This window comes from Seriola dumerili, unplaced genomic scaffold (genome assembly GCF_002260705.1).
Source record: "Seriola dumerili isolate Sdu_G_001 unplaced genomic scaffold, Sdu_1.0 BDQW01000187.1, whole genome shotgun sequence".
Classification (NCBI taxonomy): Eukaryota; Metazoa; Chordata; class Actinopteri; order Carangiformes; family Carangidae; genus Seriola; species Seriola dumerili.
In genome coordinates this window covers 2420596-2448095 of record NW_019174442.1, presented here as the reverse complement: position 1 = coordinate 2448095, position 27500 = coordinate 2420596, and the positions used below count along the sequence as shown (strand labels likewise).

The following is a 27500-nucleotide window of genomic DNA, read 5'->3' as shown; positions in this document are numbered from 1 at the left end:
GGAAATACCAAGAGAAAAAAGAAAAGCACCCCCTCATCTCTGACTATACGGCTGCTCCCTTGAGTTTAAAACCATCCTAGTCATTTCACACATTCTCACCATCAACACATAGTTATTAAAAAAGATGACACATATAATGTATAAACCAAAACCACAGCAATGTAACACATCTGCCCGAAAAACAGACACTGGCACACACACACATTTTTGAACCCTCACACATACACTTACACACAAACACACACACACATGCATGTATACAGTGACACACAGGTATACAGCCTGCACTTCCATACCACTTCCACGCTGACATCTCGCAGATTTTATATTTATGTACATGTAACACACACACAGAGACCCCTATCATGGGCACGCACCCGTCGAATCATAATTAGGCCGTGTCCTGGTTCTTTGATAGCCATGTACAGTGGCTCTTCTTTAATTCTTTATCAAATGCATTGATCACTGTGGGCCTCGCACGCCCATTGATCCGCGCACTCCGTCTGGAGCCAGCCGATAAGCTCCCCCCTCTCTCTCTCCCTCCCTTGCTCTCTCCCGCTCCCTCTCGCTCCCTCTCGCTCACTCTCTCAACCAAAATTTGAGCAATAAGGAGAAGTGAAAATAATTGACTTCTAAATATGATATGTGTGATATTTTTTAAATATGCTTATATTGTTGCTGAATTGTCGTATAATCGAAGTAGACACATAATTGATGCAATTGGAAGCCTGTGTAGTGTTTTTCAAACAAAACCACATTTCCCATAAACCCCATCTGCTTCCTGCCACGAAGAAGGTGTTGATGACCCTGGGGGTACATGGTAGAATAGATACCAGCAGAGCCCATCTTTATTTTACAGTAATTATAAGTACAACAATAATCTTCCAAAAATGATATTGCAAAATTAACAACATTGTTAAAGGCAAAATGTTGTATTTTGCATGTTTTGATTTAACTCATGTGTTGGCTCATTTAAAATGTAAACGGTCTGTATTCTGAGACCCAGGTTCAACAAGCTGCTAGTTTACTGCTTTGACTTTGTCTCGTCTTTGTTCCCACCTCTACACCTCAGTAATCACATAGCCGGTACAGTACAGTGTAATGAAAGTGGGGCGAGCTGCAACAGCTTGAAATCAGCCATATGAAGTCCAGCAGCAACAGAAAACCTGATGATAAGTCTTTGTTTCGGTGAGCAGGAAGTTAAGTTTGGGATTTTTGTCACTCAATTATTTCTTATATTAATACACCTTCCTGGTGAAGATCTTCAGAAAGTAGACATGTGGTGATCTGGTTTCTGTTCTTGTATTACATTACTGTGAATATTAAGAGTATAATAACATAAAGCAGGTACTGACTGAATTCTTGCTGCATCTGCCTCCTGTCTGAATCATTATTCTGGTGTTTAAAAGAATGCTTATGAGTGTGTGATTACACAGCTATGTGATTGGGTGTGTGGGTGTGTGTGTGTGTGGTGTGTGTGTGTGCTGTGTGTGTGTGTGTGTGTGTGTGTGTGTGTGTGTGTTCTGTAGCTCTTTAGTATGTGTGTGTGCCTGGACAAGATAGAGACCTAAAGCACCTCTTGACTGTGAATTAGCCTGTCATGACAAATGTCTGGAACTGCATGACTGGCTGCCAGACTGGCTGGCTATCTGGGAGGTTGGCAAACCCTTTTAGATAGTGATTGTGTGTTCATCCCTGTGTGTGTGTGTGTGTGTGTGTGTGTGTGTGTGTGGCATCACTCGATGCCCACGCCAGGTCTCTGTACATGACCAGTGGTGCGTGCCCTCCCTCCCTCTTTCTCCTTGCCCAGAAAAGAGCAACCAAGGCGACAACCTGCTCCCCCTGCTCAAAAAGAGCTTCCAGAGCGGAGAGGGGTCCTCACCCCGACGCCAAGCCCACAGAGGAGCCCTCTGTCTCCGCCTCGCACTCAACCGTTTAGCCTCTCTTCCCCTGGAGGTTCCCAGCAGTCAATAGAAGACACAGTACACAATTGTTCTTGCTGTCGCCATTTAAAAAAGAAAAGTCTCTTCTCCTCCTGAGTCTCCATTCTTGAAGCTGTGCTACCCACTGACCACCAGCTGACACGCTTTCACTCCTTTTCTCTTCTTCTTTTTTCATCCCGGCTTTGATCATGTAACGACGTGGCTGGTTGCGTTTGTGAGTTCCTCTGTTTTTTAAAGTTGTGTCCTGATGGCTTTGACATCCACTGGTTGTTAGTCTCCTGTGTCGCTCTGTGTGTTTATTTTCCCTCTTAGTTATGATTTCCATCGCCACTTTTAAAGTTGGAAATAGCGAGCGTGATCGTGACTTAGTTTTAGCATAATGTCCACTAGGTGGCGTTTCATCACCACCTGGTCAACAAGTCCCCCCCTGTGACTTAAAAAAATTCTGGTATATCGTGTTCCTACAGAACAATGAGTGGTAATTGGGATGTCAGTGTTGGTAACAGTTGGGTGACAGGTCCGACAAAGAGCTGGAATTTTAAAGTACCCAAAATAATGTATGGAAATAACGTACCTTCTCCCACATCTGCATTATTTATTTGAACGACCGAAACAACGCACTGGAAAAATGTGTTGATAAATAAACTTTGCTCTCTTTTTTTTTTTAGCTTATGTGTTGGAGTCTGTTTTGCGTCTTGCAGGTTTTATTCATGCTCGTTCTCTCTGTGGGCGCTGTCTCTGCGCTATCAAAGTCTAGCTTCCGTTGTACACTTACTTCATGAAGGTGTTTCTGTTTGATAATGAAAACCAAAACATTTGGTTCACCTAGGGTCGCTTTAAGTTGAATCTGCGACTCCTCTCCTCCTCTCCTCTCCTCTCCTCTCATTCTTGTATTTTCTAATCAGTGGCTTTGTAGCTGACCGAGCTAGGAGCTAGTCAGATGCATTTTTCTATAGTGTTAATCCTAGCCTCTGGATAGGCAAAGTCAGTTTCCTATTTCCTGTCCCCAAAATGGCTGACAACAATAATGCATAGGGATGTTTTGGAGTGTGTTGTGGGCTGTGTGTTATAAATACACACACACACACACACACACACACACACACACACACAGGCACACTTAAAATGGTAGTTGTATCCATATCTGTAAAGGCCAGATTGGATATCAGAACCAGTGCATAGCCGCAAGGCCATCGGTGACATTATTGTTTATCATATTACATTTATAATAGCAAGGAGAATCCTGCATAGAAAACACAGGCAGATGGACATGCGAATGGAAAGAAAGAAAGAAAGAAAGAAAGAGAACAAGTATAAACAAAGACAATTAATTTTTATGCTGATACTTTTCCAGGCATTTGACTCGGTAGCTCCTTTTAAACAGCCTGTTTGAAGTGGGAATGTTGCACCTTTATTCTGCCTTAGCGCTCTGTATAAAAAGTGTAAAAGGTCTCTGTTGATGCCAAGCCCTCTGCTGATAGTCTAATAGTGTTTTTCCTCCACGTGGTACCAACTCAAGTCCATTCAAGCCTTCTCGCTTTTGCTAGCAGGTACTTCTTTTTCCACAAATAGTTCCCTCTCAATTGGAACCTCGGCGGTGGCGATACCAGAGAGGAAAGTAGCAGCTACCAGGTGCTATCCACAACTTCTGCCCAATGGAAAACCAAAAAGGTCGAGTTGAGTCACGTTGAACCGAACCGGACTCTGAATGTCAGTCATGTTTGTGAAATCTTGTTTCCAACACGTGACAAAATAGCCAAGATTTAGTTGTCATAGTTTTGTGTTTTTTACCTGTGTATTCAGTTTTGTCTCGTAAAAGACTTTTCTAATGTGGTTTTTTGAAAAGTGAAGTGAAAATGTGAAAAGTTTATAGGTGCATAGATACCAACTCCCATTTTCTTTCACCATGGATGTCCTAATTCATTGCTTTGTTGCCGGGAACAGCGCTGACTGAGAGCTGGGGAAGAAGTATTCACTCACTCATCTCCTCACTCTTCATCTGCCTTTCTGCCTTTCTCTCTCTCGCTCTCCCTCTTTACCAATTTCTCTCTAAGGTGTGTTCCCTTCCCCCTGTGGGCATCCCTTGGGCTCTCTCTCTCACACACACACACACACACACACACACACACACACACACAGAGTGCATTAGGGTTGCTGTCATTTACAAAACAGCCCCATTGTCCCGGCCTGACAATGGCTACAAGCAAACAATTGACATGGAAATGGAGAGATGTAGCTCATTAGCGGGCGCTGCTTGTTTTGTTAATGGATAAATGGGCGGCTTCAGTAGGCCAGCCCTAAAACCCCTGCCTCAATATGGAGAAGCCTGATTAACAGAAAACCACAGGGAGGGAGAACAGTGACAGAGAAATGCAGCTTCCCTCTCCCCTGGGTCGTAGGTGGTTGTGTATGTTGGGGGGGGGGGGGGGGGGGGGGGGGGGGGGTTGTGTGTGTGTGTGTGTGTGTAAGGTGGAGTTTTCAGAGTGTGTAAGTGTTTGCGTGTGTTTGTGCTTACAATGTATCGTGTAAGACGAGTTTGTGTTAGTTTCTGTGCCCCGTAACTTCTGTTGTTTTTGTCACAGAGGCTTAATTCATGAAGGCAATATCCAATATTGTTTCACCTTTGCCTCATCCACAATTGACTACTGCAGTGCATTTCTCTTCGACTGCAACGACCCCAGCCTTAGAAATATCACAACTCCACAGCCTGAATACTTTTGAATCGGTGTGCTCCCTCATTACTTTGCTCCATCTGCTTTTCAGAGCAGCTTTGAATTCATTATATGTTTCTCTCTGCTCCTGTATCTTTTTTTTGTGCCTTATTTTCTGGAAAACACATTGCATTAGACCTAAAAACAATATTCTGAATTACTTGTCTCGGACATTTGTGTATCTCCCCGCTGGTTACCCTATGCACTCGGCCTGTACATTGAGTCTGTGCTTGTGTGTGCTTGCTGGGGTCTTTATCAGTTAAGTGTTTGTCAATTGACATCATCAAGGTTTTCCTGTTTGCTCTGTGAGTGTGTGTGTATGTGTGTGTGGTGGCCTGTGCTATCAGTGGGATCAGATTGGATCGCCCTGAAAATGGCATTTCTGCCATTACTCTGATGGTGACGGCTCAATACTGTATCTGTCTAGTGCCTGGATGGTCTGTGTGTGTGTGTCTATACTGCTAACTCCATAATGCAGTAAGATGTGTACATCCATTTTGATAACAAAACTTTTTATTTTGTTTTTAGTCGCTGTGTCTGTGAAGGTTTCATGATGTTGTGTGTGAGATGACATTCTTAAGATAGTCCTAATGGTATTATTAAAAAATATTCAATACAAACTTATGTGTCGCTACTGTGAAGAAGAATTTTAAATTATGTAACACTTCATCTAAGATTAGGGATTTCCTGCTGCATGATTTATTTTTCTTTTAACTTTTAACATTTACCTGTACCTTTACAAGGATGAGGGAAGTTCTTTTGATCATTTTTTGTATGCGTGTGTATGTGTGTGTGTTTGTGCAGGAGCGTGATGCAGAGCGGCGAAGACAGCTGAGAGAGCGAGCCAGGCAGCTGATAGCTGAGGCTCGATCCGGAGTCAAGATGTCTGACATGAGCCTGCTGGACGCTACCAGCACTGAGAGAGGGAAGGGCGGCAAGGCTAGCCCTGCTGCAGGTCAGTACACCCCGTCAACACACACACACACACACACAGACACACACAGTCAAAGTCAGCAACTGCAAACATGAACATTTAGCCTTTATAGGCACACAGCGTTTTCATTTACACTTTATGCGTCCTCGTCAACATACTTTGTTTGATCATAAGGCCTTGCAATTAACACATACACTTGCTAACGCTTACTAATACTCATTAACTACAATACAAAAGAAAAGTCACACTAGCATGCTTTTGACATACACTCACTTTCTTCATACACACATGCTACGACTCGCACATTTCCATTATGCTCTCTAAAGGGGTTCTGCCTAATCCTCAGAGAAAAACAAAATGTCATTTGACAACGGCCGCGGGTCTAAAAAGCACCACCCTCATATTCAGAACAGCAATTTACCCTGCGACTTCTCCCTTGTCTTGTTCGCCCAGTAATTGTTAATCAACACAACACATTGTGCAGCCAAATTATGCTCAAAATACCAAACACTTCTAATAACGGCTTGCAGGGGTAGCAAATGCTGCCATGCGCATTTCCCACTGCTTTCCATTTCCCTGAAATTGGGGTTATTATGATAATGGCTATTATTAGGCCTCTCTTGTCATTTGTTTCAGATTCCTCCACATAACACCCCTCTTTTGCGTGCACTATTCAGGTAGTTTGGGTGCAGTGCTTGCAAAATGGAAGGTGAGAGTGTAGACAGGTGAGGACGAAGAGAAGCAGAAAAGACGGCGATAAAAACGAAGTGTCATTGTGAAGAAGGAGAAGGAGAGAGGAAGGCTCTTGATATTGTGAAAGTAGAGGTGATGGAGGATGAGTGGTAGAATGTGGGATCCATAGATGAACAGGAGACATGGCGTCTTGTAGGTTGAGTCAGGTATAAGTGACAAGTAGGGAATGAAAAAAACAAAAACAAAATGCCTGTTACAGTTTCAGAAAGCACAAGGTGACCTCTTACAATGTCTTGTATTGTTCTAGCTACAGTTTAATGTCATGTGAAACAGAGAAGGAGAAAATGCTCACAATGCAGACGCTGGAAGTGGAGAATGTTTAAAAAAAAAAAAAAAAAAGAATCAAACAATTAATCGAAAATAATTGATTGAGGATGAACAAACTAAATGTAAAACTGACAAACCCTGAACAAGAAGAAGAGAGATCAGCGATTTGTTAGGTAAAATGACAGAAGAAAGACAGTGAGGCAGAAGGAGGGTAGCACTTGATTTATTTGCTCTTTCAGCTTTTCTGAATTGGACTAATTGTTGATCTCATTAAAAATGGAGTTGGAGGAAAGAACGGAACAAGGGAGGAGGAGGTGAGGAGAAGAGAGAAATGCTGTGGGCTGTGATACACAAGGCCTCCCGAGCAGAACGGCTAATCCTAGCCCCCACACTCCCTCTCTCTCTCTCTCTCTCTCTCTCTCTCTCTCTCTCTCTCTCTCTCTCTCCCTCCCTCTCTCCCCTCAACACCATTCACGGTCCTTTAATGCAGCTCGGGCTGCCCCCTCCAAGTGTCTGCCCGCAAAGAAACTTTCCAAACTCCATCACCATGGCCTCCCATTAATTAGGCCCGAGCCAGCCACGCAGGAACGGCGCTTGCTAGCACGCTCCGCATCGCAGCTAGCAAATTAGGAAAAAGAAAAAAAAAACAGGAAATGCTGTTAGTTTGATTCTCTCTCCTTCCCTCTTTGTTCTCGGTCCCTCTCCCCACCAAGTAGTAAATAGCAGAGAAGGGAGCTTGCAATGTCAGACGCTGTTTACTGATTGTTTTGTTTTAATCCATGGTGGGTTATCCATGCAGCTAGAGCTGCTCAGGTCTCCATTTGAGTTCCTTCTAACATGTTTTTGTCTTTTGTTCCTAATGTAGAGACACTGTTCTATTGAGCCCCTCAGGAGACTTAATGGAATGTGTGCTTTCATGTTTTTGAGGTTTTTGTTTGCTCTACCTCTTTTATCTGGAAATAGAAAAACAATGGCAACAGATCTTTGAATGAGGGAAATTCAACAGAGGTCTCTCAGTTTCACTTTGCGTGTCAGATATTTTCTCGCCCCTGCACGTGAACCCACACAGATACACAGACACCAATCAATCAAAGTCCCTCCTTGTCACTCAGGTGGAGTCTGCTGCCTTGTCATACCATGAATTTGATAGGATAATAAATTGGTTAGTTGTACTAGTTGGGTAGATATTTTATAATTAGTTTCACACACAATCCTGCACAGACTCACCAAGTTTTAAAAGTCACCATGAATGCACTAAATGAAAGGGCAAAGATAAACTTGCAAACAGTGACAGCGATCATCCCATCAAGTGCACCGCAGTGCTGGAGGGGAGATGTAGACATCAAGGGAGGGGATGGTTTTGATGATGTTTGAATCAGGTCACTTCACATGTATTCAGACTTCTGTTAACACCAACTAACCAAACTTTTTTTTCTCTGCCCTCCTCCTTGTGTCTTCATTTTGACCTTTAATTCCTTTAACACTCGTCCTTTTACTTCTCCTCACTTCATCCCCTCCTTCCTCACATCTTCACCTTTACTTTCTCATTCTTTAATCTTCTTTCTCATTTCTTGTCTCCCTGACTCACTCCCTTCCATGTTTCCTCCCCTTCGTCTCTCCCGCTCTCCCGCTCTGTACCCACAGATGTTTTGGACGGAGTGAGAGGTCACCATGAGGATCATGGTGAAAGGGGTGAGGATGAGGAACAGGGGAGGGCTGAGGAGGAGAAGCTCCATTTTGGTGGTGGTGGTGGTGGTGGTGATGATGATCATGATGATGATGATGATGATACTGTTGCTGCGGCCACATCTGCGTCTGCACTGGTTACTAACCCACTGCCACTGGAGGCCCCGCTTCCAACCACTTCCAACACCCAGGGCCCCCTGGAGCTTACTAACCCCGGCTCTGAGCTAACATCTCTGGGTAAAATCAGTGGCTGAAGCTGTGTGGTGCTGCATGGTTCTTTTGTCATGTTTGCCTTTTTTCTAACTAATTTACCTGCCTCGGCTTTTTTTTTTTATCTTTGCAGTGGTTAGTTTTGAATTATTCTTTCACACAATCATTAACAATTCCTCTATCTCTCTCTCTGTCTCGATCACTCACTCATTATTACTCACTCGCTTGCTAATATACCTGAATGTGAATGTCCTAAATCACGTGCACTCCCTCACGGTCAGAGGACAGGACAGAGGTGTGATGAGGATGTCATGCAGTTTGATGAGGCTGACGAGATCTAAAAGGAATCCTGAAGATTTGTTGTGATAATGATATATCACACTCAGTTTTTTTTTTTACCCCACACCTTATCTCCTCTGCCCAGTAAGAATACCTTCACAGTGCAGTGCAAACATTTACTCAAGACCAGTCGTGTAGTCTGAACTGCCCTCATCAAAATTTGAACACACTGGCCGTCTGATCTGAGCTTTACTCACCCACTTCACTCGGTGACTCACTTACACACTCTTCTGTCATTCAGTCACTCACCTCGGTGCACGCTCTCCATCTTTCATTAATTATTATCTACTCTCTTTTCCCCTTGACCTTTGCTTCCTATTGGCTCTACACCCACCGGTGCTTCACACTGGAGGAACTAACACAGTATACATTAGTTTATTGCTGACATACTGTTGTTGTTGTTTTTTTCCTCCCCATTTTCTTTCTTTAGAAACGTCTTTAAGTAGTAATTAATAAACTCTGAAAAGTGCTCCCCAGACAAAAATAAAATCATATCTTCAGGAAAGCATTTGCTCAAATCTTCAGAGGTAAACTAATTACTTTGTTTTGTATTTAATTTATTTTATTTGCTTCCTCAATTTCCTGGCGATGTGAGATAGGTGAGAGGTACAGTGAGGGACCAGAAGAAACAAACATGAAAACAGACAAATGCTTCCTCCAGCTTTGAAGTGCAATATCTCTGTGCTATTTGTTTTTAGTTTTTTTTTTTTCTCTCTCTCTCTCTTACCGTGTTTTTTCTTTTTCTTTTTTCTTTTTTCGTTCTTTGTTGGTGGTAATTTTTCTTGAAAGAAAAATGGATGGTGATGATTGTACAACTAAAGTAGCTGATACCACACTTCATTCTGTAAATATTTCCCCTCCAGTGTTCAGTTTTTGTCATAATTTCCCAACTACCCAGGTCATTCGCCCCACATCCCCACCACTGTGTTTGGTTCATGTGTGTTTTAGTGTGTACTGCATATGTATATGTGTATGTGTGTGAATTCCTTCATATACTCCAAGTTCAATAGAGTGTGTCTCTGTTTGGATTCTGTATGCATGCATCATGGGGGAGATGACACATGAAACGGTTGCCCTCCTGTTCTTTCATCTTCTTCAGTGCAGTGGTCTGGCCTGGCAGGGGAGCTGTGGTTACCAGTCCCTGGAAAATAAAGCTGTACACAACTACTGGAAGGCAGGGAGAGAGAGAGAGAGAGAGAGAGAGGGACTAAGGGAGCAGGGAAGGAAGGAAGGGAAAGAAAAGGAGAAAGAGGGAGTTAAAGGAAGGCAGGAATTTAAGTTTGACAGATGGAGTAAGAAGAGTCAGTTGGTTGTGTTTCTGACATGATAAAAAAGTAGTTTACTGGTGTATCTTACTGAAAAAGATAAAGTACACTCAGTTGCCAGTTTATTAGGAACACCTAACTTTATAATCACTTTAGGTTGTAGCGCTGTTGACTTGTGTTAAAACTAATGTTTTGCTTGTTTTTCTCAGTGGGGAGAGACGAAATATTATAAACTCTTGATAAAAAGAGTGTGAGAGAACAAACACTTAAGAAATGAGACCCTCTGTCTTTTTCTCTCCCTCCATCTTGCCCTGTGGTTACCATGGTGATACTCCCAGCAATGTACACTCAATACCTCGGTAGCTCTCTGCAGTACAAACAGGACTTAAGGCTGCCTAGTCTGTCCAGATCTCTATCTTCCTCACACATCATATATATATATACAGTATATATGCTTCATGCCTCTTCTCACTTGTGTGTTTGTGTGTATATGTTCCATATCAATGGCTTTGCCCGAGTGTGTGTGTACATGAATGCAAACTTGTCTCCTCTTTCTCGTCTTTTTAACCGTGTCAGTCTGTGTGTGCGCATGTGCATGTGACGTTCAGTGCCTGTGCACAATTAAGATGTCTGTGTTTTATAGAGTAGTTTGTGTTACTTACATTTAATCCTATTTTTTGATGGATACACACACGTTTGTACTCATTATCCTTGTGTGGGTCTCTCTCCCAGGTACCAACAGTAAACATGTGGACTTGAAGCTGAAGAAGCTGGTGGAGGTCAACCCAAGAGGAGTCACCTCCCCTTCGTCCCCATCCTCCACCTCCTCCTCATCCTCACCCACTGCCTCCTCCACCTCCCCACTCAGCCCTGCAGAAGGACTCGAGGTACACACATTACCACCTCAAAACACCCACTGGGTGTCCTTATTTTCTTTCTCTCTATCTTTTTTTCCTCTCCATCTCGCTTTCCTTTTATCTGTCTGCCTCAGTTTTTTTCTTCTGTCTCTCCCTCCTTCTCTCCACACCATCAAAGGGTCAGTCCAATCAATCAGGTCCGATTGACCCTGGTTGTCAGCCGGCTGACCCTGTGTACACATCAGTCAGTTGGATCACTTCATGTTAGACTATGGTTTATCCCTCTCGTGTCCATATGAGTCTGTCTAAAGCCATGACACACACACAGGGGCATCATAATGCTCTACATAACATGGAGCAGTCCCCTCTATTGACTATGACCTTTTCAGACAGTTGCTGTGTGTCTGGATAGGTGGGGGGGGGGGGGGGGGGGGGGGGCTGCTGCTGCTGCATGTGTCTATATCTTCAGATGTGAATATTGAGTCAACAACGCAGTCGACCAGTCCTAACATCTGTTTAATTGATTTTGAATGTCAAGTGGTATAAAGTGAGCGTTTGTGTGAGTAACTGAGTGTGTGTGAGTGTGTGTGTGAGTGTGTGTATGGCTGCCAGTAGAAGCAAAACCCTCTGTGCTTATGGCGACACAGGGTGTCTTTGATCATCAATTCACATAAACACCCTCTTGTGTTCAAAGCCTAAAAGGCTTAGTCCTTTATGGCCAGAAGAGTGTGTATGTGTGCGTGTTCCCACTTGACCCTCGCAGAAGTAGAATCACCATTTGATTGACTCCAAACCAAATGTGAAACACTTTACCCAAAAGTGTTTACATTCAGTTTCTTACTCTGACCAATATTTGACCTTTGATTCTCGTCAGATCTCCGGTCTGCAACTTATAGACCACCAGTGTATAAAGGTGGGCGGGGCTTCTATTTAACAGCTGATCATATTTTCAAACATACTACCTGGCTACCATGACATAATTCAGTATGGTTTCTAATACATTTTTAACTTCGAACTAGAGATTTTGTTACTGGTTTGACTGGTTTAGAATAATTGGTCAATATAGTTGATGAACTACATCAGCTAATCGGCTAATTATCAGCCGCTTGTTGTAAAGCTAACAATCATGGTTGGCTGTTGCATTTTAGGATTGAATCCGCAACAGGTACAAGTCTTATGTCATGTATCAAAAAAATAATATAGTATATACTATATGTATAGTATAGTATTTCCATAGTTGTTTAATTGGGTTGTTAAGCAATACCAATAACTCAAAGATCATTTCATAAAGAATTTTGAATTTTGAATTTTCTAGCATTTAATTTGTATCCTAAATTACAAAAGTCTTCTATATCACACTATTTAATTTTTCACACAAGAACTACCTTTTCTCTGAAGTCTTTTTCCATTTTTATAGCTGTTGTATGCAGTTAGCCATTATTTGCACTCAGCTAGCGCTTTATTTTACCTCCATGTTGGTGCCATTAATGTTTCACAGTGTGATATAAATGTGAAGCTGCACCAAATGAAAATACACTCAACACAACTAAACCAAATCACTTGTGTCTTAAGCTCTTTACAGCTGATGGGTGCACATGTACATAAATGTGTCTGTGTGTATGCAGATGTCACTTTACTTCTTCTGTCCTTTAAAAAAAAAAAATAGAAACTGTCTTGTCCCAAGAGGATTGAGCATCCCAAAAGTCCTTCAGGCGGGTGGAACGACCTGCAGGAACATCACACACGCACACACACACACACTCTCACTCACTCACCCTCTCATTAGTGATTGTGTGTATGCGCAGCCTCGGTGGCGCACGATAAGGGCATGCGACGCTCAGCAGACTGCAACATTAGTCACGCAGCCCCCTGCATGCACATTCACAGACTCGCACACACCGAAAGCACTGAATCACCACGGCCACAGCTTACCACAGCGATGATAGCAGCGATAAGAGAGAGAGAGAGAGAGAGAGAGAGAGAGAGAGAGAGAGAGAGAGGGTGAAAGACTGAGAGTAAGATGGGAGGAGGGAGGGGACAATCCAATATCTGTTTGTCCCAGAGCCTAAAAGAGAGATGAAGGGGTAGCCAAGTGGGCAGGTGTTCTGTGTGTGTGTAGAGAGAGAGAGAGAGAGAGAGAGAGAGAGAGAGGGAGACTGAGAGGGGAAGACATTGTATAGTTAGTTTTTAAGAAGGTGTTAAAGGCCAGTGGAGCTGCTGTCTTCGATCAGCATCATTTTGGTGTGTTCATGTGTGGTGTTCATCAAGGTCCAGTTGTAACGTGGCAGCAGTTTAACCTTGAAGCAGTAGCTGTTTAACCTCTGGTTGTAGTCCAGTGAACAAGTCAGATCCACAACAGTTAAACAATAAGTGATAATTGGGTGGACAGCCTCGGTGTCCTAATCAGTCTCCTCAGGGATTTAGCCTGTTGTTAAATAAACAGTTCGCTGTAGATACTGCAGAGGCTTGCACTTTTTACCAGTCACTAAACTAAACATATAAAAACAAATCCTTCTCATGAAAATATGACAAGGACCGCAACATTAATCCAATAAATCCTTTGACATCCAATTATCAGTGATTGTTACACTTTTCCTATAAACAAGCAGATTAAATATTCAGAAAATCAACCACTTGATGGATTCCTGTCCACAGCAACTTCTAGGACCCTGACTGCATCATGTGATGAGTGGGAGGCTGAAGTGGAAATCATGCTCAGAAGTTAACAGTGTTTTAGTTGCTCTACCTATGTGACACCTATGTGTTACACACACACACCATTTGTTGTAGTAAGTTAGTACATTTCCACATACCTGGGAATGATGTTCTTGTGGTTCTTTGATGCTCTTTGGGAGCTGCAGTTACAGATTATATGTTGTTGTGATTTAAGCAGAGAACCCAGCTCACTCAGAGCAGAGCAGGCAGTTCACATCACATCGCATGATGTTTGTGTATTTATGGGGTTAAGGAGAGCTGAATGTAAGGTTTAGTTTATGGAGAACCTGCAAGTGGATAAATTACACTGCAAAAAATATGCATCTTAACAAATCTGTTCAAATATGCACAAAAGCAGAAGGCAAACATATTTGACATTGTTTGTTTAGAGAAATCATTATCACGTTATTTTTCCTTTTTGAATTAAATGAAGATAAGTAAGAGCACCAGGTAATTACCACATGGGGGATGTTCACTATTAAAAATGTTAAGTTAGCAATTAAACATGAAATGACAAAGGTCGGTGACTGATCATCATTTACTGGAGGTACCGTAAAGTATTGATTCTGGATTGAGTGTTTGATACTAGTGGACGGTAAAAGATGATTAATCAGTCGGGAAAACTGCATCAATTCAGTGTGAGTAACTATGATCAGACCCTCTGATGCAGGTGTGGCTCAGTGAGGGTGTTTGTTTCCTTGATGATGACCCCTCATTTGATTATCAACCTTTTATCCACCAAAACTTCTTTACAAAGTGTCACTCGGGACCGTAACATTAACATTAACGGAAACCAGAACAACACATTTTTGTGATTGTCACTTTTCAGTGAAAGATGAAGAGATTCAGTTTTTAGGAAGTAAGTAAAAACCATCAGATGCTACTTAGCAGTGTAACGAGAGAAGATTTTTACCTGCCAATCTTTCACTTCCTCACTTTTCTCACAATCAGGAATTGAAATTTACTCTCTGCTCTTTTGGATTGTCTTGGTGCTGCCCTGAAGGTTGACATGCACACACACACACACACACACACACACACACACACAAACAGAAGCGCGTTCACACATCCAAGCTTTGGCCTTATGTTTTAAAATGTTTAATTGGGCATTTTGTTCATAGCACCTCATAAATAAATTTGCCTCGATTTGACTTGACGTGAGGTTTTAAGTGGCTGGTAGAAGCTGACAGACTAATAGACAAAACAAGTGAGAACAGACTAATTGCTGACATTGTTTTTGAAAGTCAATAATCTGAAGCTAAACTAACAACTCCCCGTCTGCAGCGTCTTCCCCGCCCACACTGTCTCTATTAGTCGTCCTTGCTCTGCTTGACTATCTCCCTCTGTCTCAAGCAGTGGAACATGTTTGCCCTAATTGTCGACTTTATTACATGTTTCGCCGTCTTATTAACGTTGCCACAACGTCAATCTTAGCCCGAGTCGGTTTCTTTTCCACTCGGCTTGGCATATTTGGAGGCCTGGTAATAAAACATTTCTGCATGCCGTTTCTTGATAGTGGGAGAAGCGAGCGTGTAGCTTTTTAACACATGTTCACTTTGAAAACAATAGCGTTTTTTTGCATTTTGCATAATCTGAATATATTTTCTGGCTCGGGGTTTTGTTGAAAGTCAAGTTAATTGCCTCCTTTTTGTCTCTCTCATGAGTGAGGGAGAGTGTGTGTGTGTGTGTGTGTGTGTGTGTGTGTGTGTGTGTGTGTGTGTGTGTGTGTGTGTGTGTGTGTGTGTGTGTGTGAGAGCGAGAGTGTGAGAGAGAGAGTGTGACAGAGAGAGAGACAGAGGTGTTCAACGACAATGTAGCTAACATATCAACTTCTACCAGATTTATCTCATGGCCTTGTCAGTAGGTGTGTTTACATGTGTGAGTGTGTGGTTTTGGTCACAATAATCATACAGCAGCTGTGAAATCCTTAAACGGCTGCCTAATAAAAGCTTGAGAGCAGATCTAAGTGGCTGGTAGAGGCTGACAGGATAATACACAGGGTGTGAAGAGGGAGAAGACTAATTGCTGACGTTTTTTAAAGTCAGTAATTTGAAGTTTAACCAACTACTCCATCCGTGTGTGTGTGTGTTTCTGCCTGCTGTGCTTGTGTGTTGTTTGTAGATGATCTGTCTCTGCGTACTTCCTGATGTTGAATTTATTCATTGATTAGCGTTTTTACACATTTCTCAACGTCACCTTTTACATTTTGAGAACAAATTGTGAGAGTGACTGAGAGTGCAGCATCAAAAATAGCTGAGATTTCTTGATGAATATGTTTACAAATAACCATCAAATGCACCAAAATATGTTCCTGCGACATATAGTACCAACAGATTAGTACTTGTTGAGACTGAATGCACATTTTCCTCTGTGTGACAGAATAACGCCGAGGAGCTGCGAGCAGAGCGGCTGCGCAGAGCAACAGAAAAGTTGCGCAGCCCCGTCGTCTTCAGCAAGGACTCTGCAGTCCGGAAAACACAGCTGAAGTCCTTCAGCCAGTATGTGGAGAGCAGACCAGGTGGGGGACAACACAACACAAGCACACATGCATACACACAATGCATACAGTATTTACCCAGGGAGGTATGTTTGCACACACTAACACTTGGCTCACATACATCCAGTTCACGCCTGAGAGCAGGGACGTGCGGACATTTTGTCAAGCAGGGGCTCAATTCTGAAAAAAATGATTCACCTGTTCATTGTCTGCTGCTTTGAAACCAGCTTTCCAAAGAAACCCTTCTTTAATTTTCTTTACTTTAGTTTAACAACCAACAGTTAAACTCTCAGGTTATCTGTTGCAGCATGATCATTTCCTCAAGTCTTTATACACATTTCAAGATTTCACCGCAAACTTGCTTTTAAGTTTTATACGGAAAAAGTAAAGTAACTCTTTGGCTCGGTCAAAGAAATGGAGGCTGTAATCGTCATTGATTCTTTAACAGGAGCATAGCAGATTTTCTTAAAGACACCTTCTTAAGAATATCAGCATCAGCAGCAGTAAACACACAAAAAAAGTAGAAGTGAGTCTATTAATATTAAAAATTGACGGCAATTTCCACCTCACTGACTCCACCACCAATATTGCACTCTGAGTGTGTTAAACAACATTTATATGCAAGGACAGATCACTGACAACCAAGTGTAAATTCCTCAACTTCTATGTGCATTTTAATTTCAAACCAGATTGTTTCCTCGCTAACATCTGTCCATCTCCTCATCCCTCCAGAGGTGAAGAGACAAAAGTCTATCCCTGAGGATCTGAAGAAGGCTGAGGAGGATAGAGGTTCACCGACAGAGATCGATATTCGTAGACCATTTGAAGAGGAGGTTTGTCCCCATTTCTTTTTCCTACTAAATCATGCTTCTGTTTGCAAAGAGATACAGTTGAATAGACAAACAAAACGTTATCCCACCTGCCGCAACTGACGGGAAAAACAGAAGAAAGTTTTAAAATCTTTACCAAAAAAAATGAGTTCTGTGAGTTTCTTTAGGTTTGCTTTGCCTGAAGCCGTCGCCTCATGAAGTCTGTAATGGACAGATGATCAAGTCTGAGAAAAAATGGCAAAGTGAAAGAGGGGTGGGGGGGGGTCAGAAGTGAGGTTATGTCTCTTAATTGCTCCCTCTTGGCCTTTTTTTATTTCCTATTAGTCAGCTCTCTTTCTGTCTCTCCTGTCTTGTCTTAGATAAATCTGTCCTCTCCCATCTCCTCCTCTTCACCTTGTCCACCTCTCACACACTCGCACTCTCTCTACTGTCCTCTCTTCTCTGCACAGACATCTAAGTATTGATCTAACAGACTGCCGTTTTAATTATAATAATGGTAGATATCAGCCTCTCTGCCATTCAGAGGTGCATGTGTGTGTCTCGGAAAAAGAAATTGTGAGCCAGCGTGTCCTTCAAGTCTATACACAAGCTCGCACTCTCCTCTCAGCGTGTGTTTGAACTGTGTGTGTACAAAGAGCGTGTCTATAAGAATGCTATTATTTCAATGAGCGTGGATGCGAGTGTGCGTGCCACTGGAGACCATGGGGTGAATCTTTCTTCCCAAGCAGCCCTCTCCTACCCTCGACCCTGCACCCTCCACCCCAGTCCTGTGTGCACACACACACTCACTCTCACACACACCCTCCTCCTCCCAGTGCCTGGGCCCCAGGGTTAATGGGTGTTCAACCTTTCCATTATCCCGATCAGCCAAGAATTACCTGCTGAATGATGTTTGCATTAATATAATATATATGGTAATTTCCCTCCTCTTAATTACGGCTGGGCTGAGCGCGGCAAGGGGAGTGGGCTGATCATGTGTAAAATTGATTTGCCAAGGAAAAATATGGTGATAGAGCGAGAGCGCGCAAGGAGGAGGAGGAGGAGGAGGAGGGAGTTGGGGCGGTGGGCTGCTGGGAGCCAACGCACACATACACACACTTGCACAAATCACATGTGCACAGAGTCACACAGATGCACACACACACACACTGGAAAGAGCACAGGAAAAAGTGCTGGCCTGGGTGGAATGAAATAAAAACTTTCTCTCTCTCCTGCTCACTAGTTCTCCTTCCCATTAAGAAAAATGAAGTGCATCAGCAATAAAATGGAGATATTTTTCGGATGCATCCTCAGTGGTGAATTTGAATAAACATTTTCCTCACTCAGAGGAGTTTCTCTGGAGAATAGCAAGTAGCCAGGAGACAGAGGTGAAGAGGGGTCAGAAATGGACTGTGTATTAAGTACTTATGGTTATAGAGTGACGTGTGTGTGTGCGTGTGCGTGTGCGTGCGTGTGTGTGTTACAGAGATCTTAATGAAAGGTTTAGTTTAAAGAGCTATGCAGGTTGGTAATTACCACATGAGGGATGTGCACTATTAAAAAATAATAAATTAGCAGTTAAACATGAAATGGCAAAGGTCAGCGACTGATCATTATTTGCTGGATGCAGCATGATATAAGTATTGATTCTGGATTGATCACAAACTCTTATCCAATATAAGATAAAAGTGATGTTAGGAATATTTTACCGATTAATCGATAATTAATCCATTTGGATAACTGCATCATCAACAACTATGATCAGACCCTCTGATGCAGGTACGGCACAGTAAAGGTGTGTGTTACCTCGATGACGTAAGATGTTTGAGATCATGAAGTAAGCGCCTGTCGCCTGCCTCTCTTAAGTAACTAGTTCAGCTGCGCCTCCTGCTTCTTTTACCCGTCCCTCCATCTCATTATCAACTCTTGCAAAACTGGTTCTCCAAATTTGACCAACAACGACTTAAAGTGAACAGACGACACACAACAACCAATGCCCAAACACATGAATACACACATTCCTAAATAAAATAGATTTACCTCTGTTGTCAGGAGCCTGAGCTAACCGTTTTTCTACTTGATCACATTAGCAGGTGCAACTACGGTCCCTCTCGTTTTTACAAGAATGAGCTGCCTTCAAGTTTCCTACATGTTTAGTCTCATCTAATTAATTTCACACTGTCAAACCTGCAAGTTAACACGAATTATTATGTTTGTTTGATGAGCAGCGACGTTTTGTTCTATTTACTTTATGCTTCAAATAATTGGTTTAAAGTGTTAATTTTATTTATGATTCAGATTCCTAATTTACTATTAATATTGAGAAACAAGCATTTTGGGTTTTTTTTTTTTGGTTTTTTTATGTAAATCAATTATTGATAAGTGACCAATGATCAGTTAAGGAAACTGCTTTAAATTTGCATTCCAAAGTGTTACCTTGATAGTTTGGTGTGAATAAAGATTCACTTGAATATGTCTTCATTCACAGCACTCTAATCCGGTTATTTAGAGCTTTGCTGTTCTTTTTAAAATAAAAATTATAAATAAAAATATAATACAGCTATAAAGTGGTTTTGAAGATGAAGAGAGGAACTCAGAAATGCCAAACAAAGCTCAGATGAAACAAGAGGCAGCAACAGTTACTCTCAAGCTGTATGAATAATCTGTTGTGAAATTAAACTCTTTTCTGGGGAAATTCTCTTTTGTTTTTGTTTTTTCCAGGAAAGATTTGTAGACACTGCACATCTGTTCAGACATTTTCACTCTCCTCCTCCCTCTGCTTTATTTCTTCTCTTTTCATTTCTTTTTTTTTTATATACCCTCATCACCTTTTTTGCTTCTTTCCATCTCTGTTTTTCTCTCTTCTCCCTCATTCTGTCTCATCCCTCCATCCTTTTTTTCCCCTCTGTCTCTGTTTAATGCCGTATCGCACTTCTCTTCCTTTTCTCTCATAACCATTCTCTCTCTCTCTCTCTCTCTCTCTCTCTCTCTCTCTCTCACACTCACTCTCTCTCTGGTTGACAGAAGGCGTTCAAAGACACCAGTCAGTATGTGGTTGGGGAGCTGTCTGCGCTGGAGAGCGAGCAGAGGCACATAGACGCCCGAGCAGCTCGCGTGGAGAAGAGGCTGCGCTATCTCATGGACACAGGTACCCCAAGCCCAATTACACTGGAAAAACTGTTTTGGCAAATTGAGCGTACGCACGCACATACACACGCATGTACACTTGGGGAGTTTGTGTGTGTGTGTGTGTATTTATGTGTGCGTTTGTGTGAGAGAGAATCTTTGAAGCCCCCCACCCCCTCCCTCCCTCTCCCCTCTCGGTTGAATGTTGAGCGACGGAGCGCTGGGTGGATATGAAAGGAGGGGATGGGGGTGAGGGAGGAGGAGGAGGTGGAGAAGGGAGGGGAAGGTTGGGTGGGGAGGGAGAGTGCGGGGTAGTGTGTCTCGGGGATGGGAGAAGAAGGGAGACCTCTCTGGGCTGGGGTGATAAGGGAGCCCTTCATGGGGGAAACGATAACTGGGTGCGATAGCGGAGCCCCAGCCGAAGTCTCCGCTGCAGCCGTTTGCCAGCTGCGGCCCCAGCCAGCCAGCCTCCACACTATTGAACAGTGCGCTCAGCCATGCACAGCTACACACATACACACACATACACCCTCCTTCCCTTAGTACATATCTGGCCTTCATTGATATGCTGTATAAGGAAAGACGGGGGTGAGTTAAAGGGAGGAGAGAGGGAGAGGCAAAGAAATGTTTAAAAAAAAAAAAAACACGGCAACACAACATGAGCACTGACACAGTTCACAAATCCACGACAGACACACACAAATGCTTACACACCCGTGCATACAAAGTGCAATCTGGTTTGGCGTACGGAGCCGGATTCGGAAGGTTTTTATTTAAGATTTGGCCGGGGGTAAAGCCTTGTTAAGACATGAGACAGTGTGCCGAGCCAAAAGAGGGGCCTTGGCTCCGTTAAGTCCCTAACTGAAATTGGAGAATAGCATCCCATTTGTGATACTAAACCGTCCCGTTCCTCACTCAAGAATTCGGTTGGAGGGAAAAAAAAAAAAAAAAAAAACCTGGTCCCGGGAAGTGTTAAATTTTGATGTTTGCAAATGTTCTGAAAGTGTAGGTGCAGTATTCGCTGTAGTAATTTAGTAGCAGCTCTCATGCTCTGTCTGATATATCAGCACCTAACTTGGTGGATTTATCCCCCAAAATCCTAAAAAAAGCAACACAGGGGAGGATAGAAGAGGAGGTTTTAGAAAAGGAAACTGGGGCGGTGGGATTTGCGCTCACCTTCTCCATCCTATTTGGGTTCTGATATCGAGACTATCTCTCCTCTGTTTGTTGTGTTCGCTTTCCTCCTTTTTGCCTCCCTCCCTGCCTCTGTGCCCTCTTCCCCTGTTGGAGCGCATGCCATTGTGTCAATCTGAAGGGCTGTTTTTCCTTCTTCCTCTTCGCCCACTGATAAAGCAGCCGCTAGCCAGCAAGACGCCAGGTTATTTACTTCCAAACACCTTCAGCCATAAAGATTTCTCTTTATATAGTTGTATAAATATACCTGTGGTCCCATCGTGAAAAATAGGATTCACCAGAAAAGGAAGAGGGCGACAACAGGGAAGGCGAGGACAAAATAAAATAAAAAAAAATAAAAAAAAAAGGATATCACGAAAAAGGAATTCACCTTGGTTGCTTTTCACCCTCTTATAACATCAGTGGGGAATGAAATTGAGAAAAGGTGGTTTCAACAAGTCAACACACTGACTACTGGGTGATGTAGTACAGTGTATATATATATATATACACACACACACACACACACACACAGTATATATGTGTGTGTTGTAAACTAGAAAACTATGACATTGTTCATGTGCCACATTGGGTCAGTGATGAAACATGTACAACATCTGTAAGACGGTGCTCAGCTGTGAGACATCCTTCAGTATTTAGGGCACCCTCAAATTGGCATCAATTCCACACTGGCATCGCAGTGCAGCGAGAGGGGGAAACCTACCACATGATGCTGAGCACATTGCTCACTTCCTGAAAGTGTATTTCTGTTTCCATATCTCATTTTGCAGCACTTATCCAAGAGACTCATCCAATAGGTTATGGATTGCGCCTTTAGGCCAAGGTCTGGAGGCATCGGAGCGAGATGTGCCAGTGACAGGTGGTCACTAAAGTAACCTTTATCACCTCAGCAACTGAGGTCACCTTTCTATAGGCTGTCATAGATGATAGATATTTCTCTCTGGACCCTGAACGCCTGATTGAAGTGGCGGCTGATTGGCTGTTAGCAAAACATCCGGTATTGATCCATACCATCTGACTGGTGCCTGTACACCTTACAAGGGGACGTGGTGAGAATTTACCACCAGCTACCAGCTAATGTTGATGTTTTTTTTTGTTTGTTTGTTTGTTTTTTTAACTCTGCCAGTCACACTTTTGAAGCCCTGCCAATGTCTAGAGTTCCTTTTCATTTCCACAATATCTGCTTAGATGTCCAAGTGCCGGGTTTAATTTTGGACCTACAAAGTCCACATAATTTCACAGAATGTTACTTTCTGCAAATCTTGAGCAGCACTTTCCTCGGCTGCCAATAAATGTTCTGGGGAAGACTTCCTATCAAGACGAATTGGCTATAAATCAGCTTGATTAAACTTCAACAGAGCCAATCATCATATAAAAGCCTGTTGTGGGGTCTTTTAGGCACAGTTCACATGTGTTTGTCAAATGTATTTCTTTGAACATAATGAATATTGATTAATTTTTTGGCTACAGCAGTATATTTGTATAGTCCAAAAGGATTGTGTGAACTGATGTGTGGTTGTAAAATCCACCACCAGCGTGTATCAGCTGCCTCTACTAGTCCTGCGTCTCAGCCCAAAGTAACCAAAGACTAAATACAGTTTGTCTTGTCTGTACTGGTGCTACACATGAGAACAGCCTCAGTTCAAACTCTTTTACTGATGTTTCTCTAAGCCGGGCTGTCATCAACCTTCACACCTCTCTTTTTGTGACTTCAGTGAAGGAGGACACACAAAGAACAACCTCTCAGCCAATCCACTGTCAACTTTAATTCCTTTCCTCACCCAAACTAAAGCGTGTGCTTATGAAATACAACACAAAAACAAACTTGAGACGGCAGTTGAGCTTCTCTGTGAAGGGCTTTCTAGACGAAAGTTTGGATGGAAATAAAATCTGACACAACCATCCAGTACTTTAATTGAGCACGAGTTCAGATGTGATCTCAGAAAAAGATGATATAATAAACTCAGTTGAAAATGTGAAACTTGAGGGAAGATTACATCGACATGAAGACGAAAGAGAGAGAAGGTTGTAGCTACTAATCATGTATTGAGAGATTTACAGATCCTTTAATGATCAGCTTCTTTTAGAATTAGGTGTATGTACTAAGTGTGTCATCGACAGTTTCCACGTTAACACTTTTAGATTCAGCCATATTTTTTGATGCGGTGTATGCGTGTAGTTTCTCCCCACAACTGTGAGCAGTTCGTTCTTAGACGCAGAGCCCGCTCTCTAAGCAGGGTGGCTGTGCCGAGCAGTCATAGCAGCACATATGATCATATGATTCAGACCTCTCGAGGTAAGTTTGGGTGAGCTCAGTGTGCAGTGGTGCTGTGGTAGCACACAGCACTGCAGGACTGATGGGCAGATGTGAACAGACAGACCGACTGACCCATGACTGATTGTTCATCTCTCTGCTCCACCAGCAGAAAGCCTGGGAAGATCCACTGTGCTCTGCTGGTCCTCAATATGCCTTTTCTTTGATATCACATGCTTTTGCTTTGTCATTCCTGCAACCTTTTCTTTCTTCTCTCTCTCTCTCTATAAACACAGTTTGTCATGTTGCTCACACATGCATGTATAATGTTCCCCACATGGAATCAGCCCCTTTAAAAAAAAAAAAAAAAAAAATCTTTTATTAAAATTCTTCCCATTTTAAGCAACTTATCCTGTCACGTCTTTGTTTTTCTGCTTTCTAAATCAGTATTCTCTTTCCTCCTTTTTTCTTGTCTTTCTTTTTATGTCTCCTCTCTGCTTCTCTGCATCACTTTATATTTGCTCTGTTCCTTTTTATCCCTGTGAATCTCTATTTCTCCTTCCCTCCTCTCACCCTTGCTCCCCCTTGTCTCCCTCTTTTTTCACACATTTCCTCTCCTCCCCCCTCTCTCCCCTAGTTTGGGCACAATGCAGCTTTCTGCGGCATTTTCTATTACGCCACAGCCCTCCCCAGATGAATCCAAAGTAATTGGGGTGGTTAATTTATTTACTCAGAGGCAGTTCACAGCACATTAAATAATAGAGATAATTGAACAAGAATTGTCAAGTGTCTTCTGATATCAGACACATTACAGGAGGGAGTGTGCATAAAACTCCATTTCTATGCCCCCATTGTTTATGGTAATTAAGTACACAGATTTATTCCTTGGTTGCCTTCCAAGCTTATGGCAAGCGCCATTGTTGTCTTCTATTAATATGTAATCAGTAAATAGTTTAATTTTCTAATCTGCGGTTGGAGAATTCACTTTCTAACAACTCTTAATTACTGCTGGGCTCTAATGAGTCTCGCCATGCTGACGCAGCCAGCCAATCAGAGGCCAGGCCCGGGTCGGGGGGGAATTTGAATTCCTGCGACGCCCCCCCCTCGACTAATGAACTTGTTATTCTTGCACCACTGGGAGCACTGTCCTTCACACATGCAACATTAGGAGAACGTTCACCTCCTGCAACAGACAGATTATTTATAGGAGTTTATTGATTTTATGAGAAGATTATTTTTGCATTTGAACAGAGGCTGTGTATTCATTACATATACATCATTGGTTTTGACTATGTTATTATTACATGGCTGTATTTACAGTGGTGTGTTATGAAAGTTTCATTAAAGTGTCATACAACCTTTGCACACAGTGCTCTAAGAACAGTTTGCACAGAATGCAAAGCTTGAACTTTTTAAGTGTTTTATTCTATTGTGATTTTTAGTAAAATGAAGATACCATTCATCATTTGTGTGATTCTACTGATGCATTAAATGCTTCTGACCTTGGCATTGTTATTTTTCTAAAGGTATTGTTGTACAAAAAAAACATATCAAACTCTCCTTATTGAAAATTCAGCTTGAGGTATGAAGAAGCATTCAAATGCATCATGTAGCCTTCGCAGAAAATCCCTTTGCCCCTGTTTGAATATATCTCAACCACCCCCTACCTGGCCTCTGCACCTATTTACACACACCTCCCATTTCAAATAGCTATATAACCTGCAACAATGGACGCAATTATCCAAATAATGGCACTTAGCCGCACCGCAAAGCTGCCCCTCACCTACTGCGCATTTGATAAGAGATAAACAAGCAGAGAGAGGAGAGAATGAGTTTTAGCTCTCCCAGATTAACATATGTTTAAAAATTGCACTCGAAGCCGATAAGATTGACACAGGGTTTTTATGGCGCGCGCTCCTTTAATCTGCCTTTGTGTCTGCGAGTCGACGAGAGGAGAATGGCACAAGGAGGGATCCAGCAAGGGCTTAATGTACTTTGCACATGCAGCCTATCCTCCTCAGTATCTGAGAAAGGGACAGACCGGACTGTCAATGCCTTCACACTGGGAAGAGCTACTGGCTGCTTTGACTGGGTCTGTGATTATGTGGAGGACTGCAGAACGGGAGCGGCTTTAATGTCAACCTGTGGCTCTAAATCCCAGTTGTTCAAACTGAAGCCTACAGGCAAATTATTATCGATTTAATTGTCCTGTTGTTAGTTTTATTTGCCATTGTCAGTTTAAGATCACTACTCTGTGCTACAATAACTGTAAGTTTCTGGAAGATTTTTGGTGCATTTCTAAATCGGTACACAGTTGCATATAACCTGTGTTATAAAAGTATGAAATTGTTGTGGTAGAAATATTACTCTCATATTGCTTTTGAATTTCTTTTCCTCTTTAAACGCTAAATTCCAGGCTTGTAATGTTTTCACAGATCCTCTACTTGCACTTCTAACACTGAAGGGCGCTGGGGTTCAGGCATCATTGTCACTGAGTGTGTGTGTGTGTAATGTTTATATTTCCCTAGCATCAAGTCAGCCGGCCTCTCACTCTTTTTCCCATGCCTGTCGTCCTAATCCAGCATTGTGGCAGCATCAGCTTATAGTTTGACTAAAGATTTAAGCTGGGCTACGTGAGTGGCATTGGGACTCTCAAACACACACACACACACACACACACACACACATACGCACATGCACACATGCACATCAAGAACTGCCTTGTCTCGTCGCAGCAACACAAACAGCGTGTGCAGCTTTAAGTATATTATCAGGACCAGTTCTTTTACAAACGTATTGCTGGAGAAGCTTAACATTAATTATTGTAACTTTGGGCAGATTACATCCGTGCCCGCCTTGTAAGCGCAGGCAGACTCATCTTGACCTCCTATACGAGAGCTTAAAGACACAAGAATGGCATTTTACCAACTTTAATGGGATAACCAGTCTAATCTTTCAGCACTGAGAGAAGAAAAAGTGTTTAGACTATAATACCCTCCCCAGTTCACAGCCTGAAAGATGGAGGGACAGAGGTTTTGGTGTTGGCTTTAATTAGTGTTTACTTTGTTTTTCAGGTGCTACATTTTACAATTCCCTTTTTCCTCTGTTGTATTTTGTTGGACTTTCTTCCGCTTTTGAAAATGAGTAAAGTAACATTTAAGTTTCACACGCGGCTCTCCTCCTGAATCTTCCAATAAAAGTAGATTGGAAAATAAACACAGGCTACGCTGAAGGCTTGACCGCTGTGTGAATTGTGATTGAAATTGTTGAGCAGAGAGATTGCAACTATTGTTTATCCCCAATCACAGACCCAATTCGTAAGCTAAGCTCATGGCAACTGAGATAGACACAGCCAAAAGAAGATGCGTTCCTTTTTTTTTCTTTTTTCTTTTTTTTTTTTTGAAGCCTTTGGTCATTTTCTTGTTGTTGTTGTCAGGGTTACGAAAAGAGCACTCACTTTCAATCGAATGGTTTTGTATCAGACCACAGTGGAATGTGTTTGTGGTCATCTCGAATTCACTTCAGGAGCAAATGCACCGTTCTTCCCTATAGGGAAGGAAAGAAATCTAGGGATCACTCCTTTAAAACCCATTGCCTTTTTCTTGCCTTTGAGGGGACAAAACAAAGGATTTGAGCTTTTTGTTTTGTGTGTGTGTGTGTGTGTGTGTGTGTGTGTGTGTGTGTGACTCCAAGGTTCAGCTGGGTCAGAACACAGATTAAACCCTCCTCCTTCCCCCCCGACGCAGACACACACACACACACACACACACACATATATACACTCCCATTCCCGCTCATGCCCTTAATCTCCTCGGCCATTTTAATGTTTGAGCAGCAAAACAATTTAATTAGTCATCATGCAAGGACCCTGCACAAGCAACCAATGCTGAGCTCCTACCTCCTTTGCGCTCTCTGCCCCCCCCACCCTCCCTCCCTCCCT

The 27500-nt window shown here is 42.5% G+C and overlaps 1 protein-coding gene across 4 annotated transcripts in view; it reads left to right on the top strand.

The window, feature by feature from the left end:
• Positions 1-27500, top strand: part of ehbp1 (EH domain binding protein 1) — a 144899-nt gene that overhangs the window by 85698 nt on the left and 31701 nt on the right. For 3 of the 4 annotated variants that reach the window (XM_022752930.1, XM_022752928.1, XM_022752932.1), the window contains 6 exons: positions 5459-5609; positions 8253-8300; positions 10841-10995; positions 16060-16198; positions 16910-17010; positions 20011-20134. In XM_022752930.1, coding sequence (XP_022608651.1) covers positions 5459-5609; positions 8253-8300; positions 10841-10995; positions 16060-16198; positions 16910-17010; positions 20011-20134 — 718 coding nt within the window. The remainder of the gene's footprint in view (positions 1-5458; positions 5610-8252; positions 8301-10840; positions 10996-16059; positions 16199-16909; positions 17011-20010; positions 20135-27500) is intronic. The other variant, XM_022752931.1, reaches the window with a different exon arrangement.